The sequence below is a fragment of the Xiphias gladius genome, chromosome 11 (assembly GCF_016859285.1).
Source record: "Xiphias gladius isolate SHS-SW01 ecotype Sanya breed wild chromosome 11, ASM1685928v1, whole genome shotgun sequence".
In the NCBI taxonomy this organism is placed as follows: domain Eukaryota; kingdom Metazoa; phylum Chordata; class Actinopteri; order Istiophoriformes; family Xiphiidae; genus Xiphias; species Xiphias gladius.
Window position 1 is genome coordinate 20,436,152 of NC_053410.1, and position 13,526 is coordinate 20,449,677.

General features: G+C 39.9%; 1 protein-coding gene across 7 annotated transcripts in view; it reads left to right on the top strand.

The window, feature by feature from the left end:
• cdh23 (cadherin-related 23) overlaps positions 1–13,526 on the top strand; it is a 178,457-nt gene that overhangs the window by 88,948 nt on the left and 75,983 nt on the right. For all 7 annotated transcript variants that reach the window (XM_040139790.1, XM_040139792.1, XM_040139793.1 and 4 more), the window contains 2 exons: positions 10,997–11,109; positions 12,990–13,178. In XM_040139790.1, the coding sequence (XP_039995724.1) occupies positions 10,997–11,109; positions 12,990–13,178 (302 nt within the window). The remainder of the gene's footprint in view (positions 1–10,996; positions 11,110–12,989; positions 13,179–13,526) is intronic.

The following is a 13,526-nucleotide window of genomic DNA, read 5'->3' on the forward strand; positions in this document are numbered from 1 at the left end:
AAGACCTACATTACATCACTACATTTTATGAGTCGGCTTAATTTGGCCACTGGCACTGTCATATCAAGTGATTTTTACAGTTGGTCAAAATGTGCATTTAGGTCCTGTTTGAAAAAATAAATTTGTTCTAGGCTCATGCTGGTAATTGGCCCATTAAGAATTGCAAGGAGGATAGCAGAAGAATTTGCCAGATGTTCAGGTATCTCTTTTGAATAGCAACCATATGTTCAGGGAATCATATATCTGCTTGCTAAGTATTGTTTGTGGTTGCTATGACTCCAGTCACTGTTGAGAATTTTAAATGACCTTTTTCATAACAGTTCTACTCTTACACCAGCAGGGACTCCATTTTGAACCCAGTTCTTAAATATTTTCGAACAATAAACAGAGTCTAAATTAAATTTACTAGCTCACCTTAAATCAGAATTATTTTAGGGACCAAAATGATTATATTAATTTTTGTACAGGTATGTCACACTGATGAATGTGTTAAGAAAAAGGTAAAAGGGTAGTGACACTTTATTTTGTCTTTGTCATCAATAGATTGATGTTTCCTACACTGATCTTGATGTTTCCTATGGGCAGCTGTGGCTCAGGAGGTAGAGTGGGTCGTCCAATAATCGGACAGTTGGTGGTTTGATCTCCGACTCCTTCAGTCTGCATTTCAAAGTATCCTTGGGCAAGATACTGAACCCAAAATTGCCTCCAATGTGTCATCGGTTTGTGAATGTGTGTGTGTATAGAAAAGGCACTGTTTGTATAGAAAAGCACTGTATGAATGTGTGCGTGAATGGATGAATGTGGCAGTAGTGGAAAGGGTTTTGAGTGGTCAGTTAAGACCAGAAAAGGGCTATATAAGTGCAGTCCATTTACCATTTACACTATTTATGTGTCAGACAGTCAGCAGTTTGATACAAACTTTGTTTCTCTTGATTTGACCAGCACAAAGATTAGAGCAGTTGTACACAGGGAGACTTTTTTACAATAGGAAAGGACCAAATAGTGCATAGACCCTTTGCGGTTTTTCTGACAAAACCAATTTCAGCCTAGACCTTTTGCAATGAGCTTGTATTCACATGTACAGTGCATTACACATTAGCTTTTTGCCAACACCTCCAGCAACAAACAATCCTAAAACATCAGCCATTATCCACTCAAACCCACTCCCGAGGACAACCAAGGCAGGAGCACAGACAGCCTTGGTAAGTTTAACTGACACCAACGACCTTAGGGACTGACATTCCAAATCCCCAGATGGACTCACTCTTCCCATCTGGGTTATATATGTGGATAATTACCTCCACCTCACACAAAAACGGTAAAAGGAAAAAAGGAGACCAAAACAGAAAGAAAAAGAGAGAGATTGTTCTTAAGAAATATGAAAATACTTTAAACTTGGTCACCTTTACCTGTGTAAAAGAGCTTGGCTAACTGCGTTTCCTATTAGAGAGTTAGAGGCCGACAAGTCTTGTCCAAGAGTATTGCTGTCCATCAAGAGAGGAGTTAAACTCTTGTGTGAAGTTTGTGTAGACTTGCCACTGTGCTGTAATAATAGTGTAAGAACAAGCAGAAGAAAACTCAGCCTAGTTTTTCACCAAATAAAGGGACATCCCCCAAGCCTTTCATGTCAGCCTCTTGTTTATCTGTGTGTGCTTCCATCTCTTTTGTCACACACAAGCACAACTAATCCCATTTTAAGCCCTTTTCCATCTCTATTCTTTTCTTTCCTTTTAGATGAATTTTCCTTTTTCATTGCATCGCCTCAGTGTTGGGAAAATGCAGCAAAGAATCGCCCATATTGGATTTTAATTTACAGCAACTCAAGCAGAATAATTGTCTAAATTGATAAAAGATGATAATTCCATTATGCTATTTACTAAAAAATCCTACAATGTTTTGAAGTTTGTCAGAGGCTGCTGAGTGAGACCACATATTGCGCTGACACAGACACAGTGTAGGCACAGGCAGCCTGACTTCCTTGGCCTTTGTCTGGGGCAGCATGTGAACACCCTGTCTGCCCCTGCTACGGGACTAAGACAGTGTGTGCAGTGCAGTGGGTCAAAGGGGCTCATCTTCCAGCCTCTTCCCAGCATACAAGTCAGACGGGTATGGCCACGCCATTTCCCGCCTGGATTGACCGATAAGTAGTAAAGGCGATTATTTCCCCTCGTCTGCCTCTCAACACGTATCTCTATCCTTCAGTACTGCTACACCCTGATGCTCTGATTCCACGCTGCTACTACCTAACTCGTTTCAGTGGGCATACTGTAATATGGACAAGGCTAATACCTGTTATTCTATGGGGAACTCTTATTGTGACTGCCAGGTCGCTGGGATTTCTCTGGGTTTTCAATTAGACGGTCTGAGGCTCTCAGTAGCCTGTTGCTGTGTAATCTCTCAGAGAAGTCAGATAGTCTGTGGGACACCGATCACAACACAATCCAAACGCTATTTGATTCTAGCAGATGTGTTCACAATCAAGTCCAGAACTCACTGACTATGACGTATGTCTCAGTAGTATATAGTAATATTCTTTCTCAAATGTTATCCTTAACTATCTGCTTCCAAACAAGCACATTTCCAGATGTCAAACTCGTTACTCTGCTGCTGTCTTTCAGCCAGCTTTTGTCACGTACAGTGTACAGAAACATATCTTGTATTGTCTAGCAAACTGCAAAAAATATCAGATAGGAGGGTAAATCCCAAGTTCTGTAGTCTACTTTTAGAGACGCAGACAAATGTTCTGATACATATGCTCACATACACACACTTGCGAACACAAAGTAAAGAGATACGACTACACTGTCAGCTCAATGCTCTCTTCACAAGAAAAAATGTGACACCTTGAGCTGACAGATCAAAGCAAACAATCAATAGCTCAGGGTTTGATTATTTTCTGTGCGACCTGAAAAATGTGGATCAATACTTTTGTCTGTGACCAGGTTGTGAATCAGTTTAGTTTTTACTGTGGCGTCTGGGACCAAAGTCAACAGAGGGAGCTCTCGGGAATGTGTAGTACAGTTTGTTCAATGGTAGTAAATGGACCGTTACTCAGAGATAAGAGGTTATATATTAATTTGCATCTTTGTGGCCAAAAACATTAACCTTGAAAATAATTTCCCTGCCCATCATTGCAAAGATACATGTTCAGTTGCAGGTGGTGGTACCTCCAGTTTGGCCTGGTGTTCTTTAAAAGACAAATGTCCATGTTGGCTGGTGGGAAGCAGGTGTAGGATCATGTCCTAGTCACAAAACAGGGAAACTCCTACTGGTTCTTAGGGCAGAGTGCTTGAAGGGTGGGAACATGGGGGGAACCTCCCACACCATCTTACACACCAAACATACCCAGATTGTGTGAGCTGGCACCGCAGATGAGCAGCATTAAGTAACACAATACCCATCCTTTAATTCCCAAATGTAAATGGAATCTTAACAATAACACATTTTCTAAACTGTATCCCTATCCTCTGACATTTTCTGTCACTCTTACGGTTTCTTACTCAAGTCCCATTAGTATCAAAGATCCGAGCTACATAACTCTGAAATTCAGAGATGCGAAAAGTTCATTTCTCCTCCATTCTTATGTTAAAACGAATAAAACGTTATAACTCTAGTCTTCTGTTAATGCTGGTTTCTCACTGGATGTGTGTTGTGGAGGTCAAAGTATTTAAAGTGTCAGAGCTGAATTCGATTGAATGTTGGCTACAATGCCTGTGGGAACATAGTTAGGATAGTATTTCGTATTTGGTATATTTGAAAACGCAAACAACATTTGTCATAAGGTAGAGGTAGCCATGAAAGTAACCTCTCCATTCCAAGCACATCGGAAATATAGGGGGGCCTGAACTACAGGAGCTCCTCTAGATGCAGCAGGAGGAGCTGCTAGTCAAAGCTGAGGCAACGGGACCTCCTCAATAATATGAAATATGAATATAAAATGCAAATGCGTCTAACCAGCTATATCTATCTATTTGGTACCTGGGCCAAAAAGAAAGTTGCTTTCATCTGCCATGCATTGTCTTGGAGTTTTGTCCTTGAACCTTTTTTTGAAGAAAAACTTGTGATGAAACTAGTTCATTGAGTATTCATGAAATGCAGCTTGTCTGCCAATGGCAAGACACCCACAGGGCCATTAACACTCCTCATCACACACACAAAAACACACATATGCAATGGTAGACTGAGGGGCGTGTGTCAATGCACAGACGAGCATGTGCACAAGCAAGGCAGTGTAAGTTAGAAGCTTTTCATTTAGATTTAGAAGTGAGAATAGTTTGATGACAATAACTTGAATCTCATCATCAACATGATTTGCCTGTAGGCGTAATCCTTAAAAGTGACACTAATTTGTGTACATTTATCTAAGTACACAAAATCTTAGCCCCAAGACTCTGAGCGCTGGCTGCATGCCATACCACATTACTAGAAATTTCCAGCGCCCCCATGGTGTTGTCAAAAACTAGAGAAAACAGTTGTCACTACCTTAGTCATGGTGATTAAACTTTAAGAACTCCTGCTTCTTCTTCCTCAAAAGGTTATTCCTCAGAGAAAGTAATTGTCATCTACTTGTACATCCGATTGAACTCATCAGCTCAAATACTTTATTTCTCCTGTTCTCTTGGGCAATCCCCACATAATAACTACACGTGTGTTTTCCACTTTTGCAACTCAGTACACTCAGTCATTTCAATTTCTAGCCTCTCTATTTTCCCTCTCTGCCTCTGCACTCACTGTTTTACTCTTTGTAAGAGGAGGAGATCATTTCAATGAGGAAACTGTTGTCAGTAAATGAGCCTTCACTTCATTGTTCATGACACAAAAATTCAAATGTGTTTGTCAATAGATATGATGCTTTAGTAATAGTGAGATTATGGCAAATTATTTGGATTACTTTCATCTTGTGATTGTAGTACTAGCTATTGAAGCTATTGTGCACATATACCTCCGGTCAAAAGTTTTAGAAGACCTCAACTTTTTCAGCTGTTTAAATTTACATAATTCAGTGTCTCAGTGTTTCTGAAATTAAAGCGTAGAGCAAAGAAACAATACGAGATTTTAAAAACGACTGTGGAATCTCTTTGTTGAAAAAAATGTAATTGATATTCAGCAGCCCAAAACACCCGTGGCATTCTTTCTACAATGGGAATCAAATATTGTTCAGAAAGTTTTTTCCAACACTGTTACAGAAGTTCCCACAAATGTGTTGCGCTTGCAGGTTACTTTGCTTTCACCTTCTGTCCATTTCATCCCAAACAAGCTCCATGTGCTTTAAGTCTGGAGACTGGTGGTCCTCCATCTTGTGAAGCCACCATCTAGTTCTTTTCTTCTAATGTTTTGGGTCATTATCTTTGTGTAGGATGAACCCCTGACCTACCAGTCTGTCTTCCTTTGTCAAATGCCTTTTTCTCACCATTCTGATGCCAATATACAGTACTACTTCCTGCATTACAGTATTGTCCTAACAATGCATCTGAGGCTGTAGAACCACAGTTTGTTCCAACACTGCCTTTGTACAGTTTGTCAGTAATCAACAAAAGTTGAGGAACCTGTAGGAATTGTTTGCATTAAAGGTCCCATATTTTAACACTTATTATTATATCTGTTCCTCTTATGTCCCCCTCTGATTTTTTTTCCTCCTGCTTTTCTGAGGGCCTCTTTCTGTTAGTTCTTGGTGACCTAATCTTTTTTTTTTTTTTTTTACCTTGGGCAGTTTAACGCTCACTTTGTGTGATTTAAGGTTATTTACTGGACTTGAGCTGCTGAATTTTCAATACAAACTGGAAGAATGGGGCATTCTAAAACTTTTGATTGATATTGTACTAAATTTGCACCACAATGAAATAATAGCTGTTTGTGTGAGTTTGTGTGTGTTTGCTCCTTGTGGGCATTTATATAGGTGTGTGTGTGTGTGTGTGTGTGTGTGTGTGTGTGTGTGTGTGTGTGTGTGTGTGTGTGTGTGTGTGTGTGTGTGTGTGTGTGTGTGTGTGTGTGTGTGTGAATGCATTTCAGGGTGCACCCCAAACTAGACGAAATCATGGCATGGTTTCTCATTTTCCAGTCCAGTACTGTCGGTAATGTGAGAGCATGGCTAATCCCCCTGCAGTCTCACATCATAGAATAAAAGTCTGCCAGTTAGCACCCACATGCACTCTGACACACATTCTCACACACACATAATCTTGCACTCTATCTACATAAGAATTCATGCATTTATTTGTGCTGAATCTGAGTGAGTAAGTGTGTGCGTGCATGCGTGCGTGCGCGTGCACAGTAATTTTCAACCCCTGGGGGTCTAATCACAGTGTCCTGGCAGATTACTGGAGAACGCTCTCTATCAGCAATTAGAATATGATTATATTTTCTCTCTCATTGGGACCTGTGAGTCACTGGAAGGCTGGTCAGTGGAATCCAAAGCAGTGAGTCAAAGCTTCTTTACTGGATGCATACCGAGAGTAGAACCAAGAGTCTGCTGTTCCACGTGTATATTACAGCACAGCACTTGAGTGCTTTTGCAGGTGTGTGCGCTTGGGCGTACACGCCAGTCGTTGCTTGGCCAAGTAAGTGCCCAGTCCTCTGGGTAAGGAGCGGCTGTTGGCGTAGATTGGCATTCTAGTCAGGCCACTGAAGCTGACAAACCAATTTAGAGGCATGATGCCCACACTGAGTGGGTCTTAGTCCCTGATGCACGTTACCGCCCACCACCATGAATCGTTATAAACATCAGACAAAAAACAGAAATGTTGCAGTGAATTTTGTGTCAGCTTATTTTAACTGGTGCATGACAAAAAAAAGGCAAGTTCAGTCTTACAATGATACTGATACTTAATTAGCAACTTGGCCCTAGCAGTTACTTTAGGATTATTATCTTGATTACGTAGGGTCATCAAGGGAACATTTAATGTTGTTGATCACCTGTTTCATTATCATCTTATTTCTACAAATGGCTGAAATCAACATAATGTCATTTTCAAGTGGCATAGCCCTTTAACGGTAGTAAAAGACAAACACAATGAGCATAAGCAAATAACACACTAACAATTACTGTATGATCTTTCGTGTCTCTATTGATCACACACATCAACCATCAAGCATGGTGTCCAGGTGAAGGCGGTCATTCTCTAACCTTAACCTAGTGTTTATTATTTTGACAATGCCAATGAAGGTCCACTAACCCTAAATAGTAATTTTAGTCCAAATCATGATCTTTGCCTAACCCTAACCAGGTAGTTGTTGTTCCTAAACCTAAATAAACCTTAACCATAGTTGTATAATCAGAAAACAAAATTGATTATAAATTGAAACGAGATGGTTTTGGAAGTTGCAGTCAAACAATGTCGTCCTGACCAATCATTCTGGAGTGCACGGACAAACCATGCATGTTTTTGATTAATTTTGAGGACATTTGCATATATTTCTTGTGCCTCAGTTGTTTTTAATATAACTTCTTGTCAGTATTTCTGTATTTTAAGTTAACTGTTATCATGCTGAGACTTTGAGTAATGTAGGAATCTTGCTACATCTCCAGACTCACATTTCTTCAGTCCCACAATTAAATAGATTATTTAAGGTGGATATAATCAGCAGTAGTTTTTGTCCCTTCTACCTCCCTCCCCTCTTTCCACCTTTTGGCCTCAATCCAGGCTAATTACCCAAGGGCTCTGCTCTCTCTGCTGGTCTGCCTCCTCTTCTCTATGCCCCCTCTGTGCTCTTTCTTCTGAAGCTTCCCTCCTCTCCATTCCAGGCTAGGTACAGGGCAATAATAGAGCAGCGAGCAGGGAATGGGGAACACAAGCATGGGTTAATCTGTTGACCCTAGCCACTGTGCACTGTAGATTTACCATCTGACCACGTTTCTCTGGAGTCTAGACCTCAGCTATTACTCTAAACTATCTGAAAGAGAGTGATTCTTAATCCCTCAAAGTGCAGCTCAAGGTTCATAGTGTGGCCTACTTAGAAAAAAGTCATGTGAATTTGTTTTTACACTTTAGGTATTTTCACATGTACTAAAAAGTGACTACATGCAGGAAAGATAACTTGTCATAAAGGAAAATTTGATGTGCAGCCAGAGTTTAAAAACCATATCATTAATTTTTTACATAGAAAATAATCACAGAAGAGGAAACAAAATAATTTGAAAAATTAATCCTGACTCACATATCTCAAATTGAGCATTTATTTTATATTCACATTCGATTTTAAGTAAAGTATTTTTTTACTTAAAGTATTTTAAGTAAAAGCTGAAAAGGGTAGTTGTTTTCGTATGTTTCCCATGAAGTAACCTGTCTTAAAGAGAGAAGCAAAATGATTCCTTAGTCAGCAACAAAAGGCTAATTGGTTCATAATAGGACAAAGCCAGTGAATGCAGTTCTCAAAGAGAAGTTAGCTTTGCATGGAAAGCTCCCTACTCTGAATTTAGATGCTTTCGATCTAATATGATTTATTCTTATCGAACATATGGTCAGTTGTGTAGAATGCTAAATCAAATAACATCTCGACCAATAATTGATGTTTGTAATCTGTTCATATCAAATAATCTGTAAATGACAAGAGTGAACCAAAACCAAATTGGGTTGATGTCATTGTTTTTCTTCCAGATCTGTAATGATTGATGTTATTTACATTTATAGAAATTCTTTTTAAACCTATTATGTAAAATATATTACTTTTATGATAATGTGTGTCTGCAGATAAATGACGATAAACAATACCTGGCAAACAAAGCATCAACGGTCAAAATATTAAGAAATCCACAAAAGCCACAAAAGGGAATTAAAACAGCTTTGTATCACCACTTGCACTCAAGGATGATGATTAGAGTTTGGTTGTCGAAGCTCAAAGGTCAAGGCTCCTGTGACCTAAAAAAACATTTTTAACTCAATAATTAATGTGCTAATTATGGTAAAATACACTTAATACCTTTAATTAAATTCATTCAAAGTCTTATTTACATGTATTATATGAGTCTGGACAGACATGGATGTAAACTGCAACTTCACTGGTTGGCGGAGGCCTCTGATTGTGCGGCGGTAATTCTATCTTTTTTAATAATATTCCATTATCTATATATTACAGGAATTTTATTTTCTGTTATGTCTGCTATGTATTTCACTTTTTTATCTTAAAAACACAGAACACTCCCTGTGAAATAAATTCAACCACTGCTTTAAACCTGGTAACCTGGTGCTTGGGGTGTACCGTTTATATATTCACATTTATCTACAGTGCTTTTATGAAGACCCGGAATGATTTCACTGGGCATGTTTGCTCACTTTTTATCCTGTGATTATCCTGTTTAAAATGCACTATGTGACAGAACAGTTGCAACGCTGTCAGCTGGTAAGAATGGTCTATATTAACAAGGCATAAGTCAGTTACTTCCAGGTGGACTTGACTGTCAGAGCCCTCTCATTCAGTCCTGTCTGCTCCATTGTTTGCCTTCCACTGAGCAGATTGCTTTGATAACATTCACATGTATGAGCTGCTACTATCTAAAGATTGCACAGGGGCCTCTTCAGGTCTCATACAACACAAGCGGCAGGCACAAAGAATAACAATGAACATGGCAGCTGGGTGTATTTTCGTTTGTTGTCTCCATCTGCTGGGTGTAATTAGCAGGCCACAGCCACAAGATGCCTTAAAGAGAGACAGAAAGAGAGAGTCAAAGAAGAGTGGAAGAGAGGAGAGAAAGTTAAAAAGTAGGACGGTATTTTGAAAAGTGAAAGAGGGAATAAGAAAATGGGAGGGGGAGACTCAAGTGGGTCTCAGTGTAATATTTTAACCTGTTTAATTGAAGTGAATAGAGAACAGCACACTTGAACTTGTTAATGAGAACAGTGCAGCGTTCATAATTTGAAATGCTCGTCTTTGAAGGAGTGCATAGACTATAACAAAGTTAATGCAATTCATCAGCCCAAGTGAATTGATGTAGTTCAGGAGAAATGTGCAGTGTTCTAACATAGTAGACAACCAGTCTTGTATGCAATTGAATTGTCTTGAATTTTAAACAAGTGGCTGCAGTTTCAGAATTTGGGGTGAAACTATGTTCTTGAGAGTTTTAAAGAAATTAAATAAGCATACTGTATTTTCAATATTGAACGTGAAACTAAATTGTGTAATGTATTTACGATCTACAAAAAGTGTTGACATGAATTTGATACAATTCAAAATCTTGTTAAAGGTGATCTTTGCAGGTTTCTTTTCTCGTAAAACCTTTTTGAAGCCAATTTTTTGAATATTTTACATCCTACATTGGTTACATCTGTGATTGCTTGGTAGCAGTCGTCTTCCTCACTGCCTCTATTGGTGCATTGGTCCGCTTCTTTGCGCTTTACCACCCACAACTGTTAGCCAGCAGAATAACATGAAACCATAGGCAGGAATGTGTTTCATGTTCTCTGTGTGTTCGCACATGTTGCACGTGCACAATACAAATAAGGATGCATTCATAAAACATTGCTCCATAGCACTACCTTTGGGTAAAAAAACTCCTTGGGGTACCTTTAAGTTATGAACTGATGTGTATGTGGGTCTTTAGAGTTTTGCCATACTCTCATCATAATTACTGAGAGTGGTATCATGGCCTGAATGACAACTGAACTGTAATTAATACAGTATAGAATAAAACATAAACTCAGTGGATGTGAATGGACCCTGGCATACAGGGTAACCCTGGCATACATCCAGTAAAGAAGTAAAGGGGGAAGGTGATGCTGAAGAAATAGAAGCAGTGGAAGGAGGGCAGAAAGTGACAGATTAAACAAAGGGATGCAGGAGAGGCAGCTTGTGAACAGGTTGGTATTGGTGGGCAGGCAGGTAGAGAGAAAAAAGACAGCAAAGCAAAAGCCGTATCCATATTGAATGAAATAGAGACACTTCCCTTCCAGAGGCTCCTTGGTGCTTCCCAGGGGTTATGTTGAATTATCCACAACGCCAGTTTCGTTTGTCCCTCTGACTTTCTTATCTCTGTCTTTCTTTCTCTCTCCATCTGTCCATACAGGGAACACCAACAGTGTTTTTGGCCTGGACTACATCAGTGGGTCTCTGACAGTGAATGGCCAGCTGGACAGAGAAAACCCGCTCTACTCAGCAGGATTCACTCTCACGGTCAAGGTGAGCTGCTGAATGGGAGGTGGTAGGTTGGTGGAGGGACTGTTAGCAGCCTAGACAAGGGATCGAAGTCTGTTTAACTGATGGATCAAGAGAGTGCTTTGATATGATAGTGTATTAAATCAGTGCAGTGTCTGGGTTTTATAAAGCCTCAAAACAGCTGCTAAATGCAGTATTTCACCCCTGCTTGTACTGTACATATTGTGACGTGACGGTCTTTGCTGTAGATACACACTGTTCCAATTAGGAAAGATTTCAAGGTCAATGCTACACTTAACACTGACTAATTACAAGATCCTGCAGTACTATATGTAGTAGATGCTGTATGAATATGCCTCTGCACAAATGTGACCCAGACAAATTCAAGTAACGTTATTGGGCTTTTCAGTGAAGGCAATTGTGTTTGTGATTCTATGATCATGCCCCCTTTAGAGGCTTGTGTTCAGTAAACGGCCAGCAGCCAGGGTGAACAGGAGGAGCGGAGGAGGAGAAGAGAAAGGAATAGGATTTAGAGTCCTCCTTGATGCTTAGGGCTTCTTTGTTCTTCCCTCTGATTATTTTCTCTTCGGATTGAGGCAGGTGCAGTCTCTGAATCCCTCTGTCCCTCCACTGAGCCTAAAGCCTATCTCACTTGGCTTTTTAGCATGTCAGTCCTGCCCTCTCACCCTCAACCCCTCCCACCCACGGCCTTCCCACTTTGTCCTCTCTGCCACATTCTTTTTTACCGTCATTTCTTCTCTTCCTGTTTTGTACAGCAAATGGTTCCCACAGGGTGTGAGAGGCTGCGTGTAATGGATTTCCAAGTGCTCCTAAGTGGAAGGATTTGCGATCAAAGACCTACTTTTTTCTGTGTAACTGCAATGTTACATTGTGGATTTTGATTGCTTGTCAAGTCAAATCGTTTGCATCTGTACTGGACAATAAATGGCCTTTAAGAGCAGTAATGGCCTCACTAGCACTCATGTATTTACTCATTTAGATAAAATTACTGTTAATAAAGACCAAGTGATGTGAAGTTTTTATGAGAGACCGCAGAGATACAACTGGCTCTAAGGTTTAATACGAAAGAGAATCTGGCTTAGGTATCCCAGCCTCAGTCTATCTTCTTAATTGAAATCAATAATTACAAAGAAGAAAACTAGAATAAGTGAAAGTGCTGAAAACGAAAAAATTTCACCCAAAAATGTATTTATAAGATATGGATTTTTTTTCCCTTTAAACTTTCTCTCCCTCCCTCTACTTGTGCTTTCTTAGGTGGTGCTACTATTGATTGTGGTGTTCCATAGTAATACAACTAATTTCTCAACTTCAGGCAGCTTAGATAGTGCTGAGCGCATGGAGGTCGCGGCCAAATGATTCAGTGGTGTTGGGAGGGGAGAAGCTAAACCACCTTGATTACCCGGAGACCAGCATGTTATATCTGCCTCTTGTCCTACTGCATGTGACAACCCTCCATCAATAAAAGAGACCACAGCTGCCTATTCCTATCTTTCTCTCCCATTTTTTTCATTTCAGAGGCCTCACGTCTTTGATACTCTGGCAGCCAGAAAAAGAGATAGTGTGTAATTGTGTCTTTTCAATAGGACTCCTTTTGGCCTAAATCTCATTGTGTATGTGTGTATATGTGTGGATATACATGTGCTGGCCCTCTCTTGGCCTCTCTTTGAGCCTATTTCTATGATTCTATGATTGATTGAGACTTTCTGTCCACCTTTTGATCCAATAAATGAACAGCTGTAAATACCTGCCTGAGATTGCGTGCTGACCGCCTCCATCCAAAATGACATTTTCAGTGCAATCAAATGCATCTCATGTCTCTCTCTCTCTTGATCTTTCTCTTTCTCTCTCTACAATTGTCACTTCCCACTATTGCTCTCTATAAGGCCACAGAATTGAAAGATGATCGCAGTCCATCAGATGCAACAGTGATGACCACCTTCACCATTCTGCTAATTGACAAGAATGACAATGCCCCAAAGTTCAACAGTTCTGAGTATCGAGTCCACATCACTGAATTGGCCCAAGTGGGCTTTGCGCTGCCCCTCTTCATCCAGGCCGAAGACAAAGATGAGGTGAGTTGATTACATCCTGATGGCTGCCACAGCCATAACCATTCACAAAATCAATGACATTAGGCTGTTATCCAGAAAAGACTGCAAATACACACTGCTGCCTTGGTATCTCACGATTGGTAATAGAGATGTCAGGACATCCTAAGGTTCGACAATCGAATAAAAAAAAACAAAAAACTGATCAATATCTTATAATTTCTTTAATGTACTCTACTGTGTTTTTTCCACCTCAGCCTGCTAGTGTTGCAATGTTGCTCTTCTTTATGGCAGTTGGCCTCTGCAGTGTAGCATTTCACTGCATATTGAAGTGAAAATTAAGAGGGTGTGAATGTAAAAAATTATTTTGGT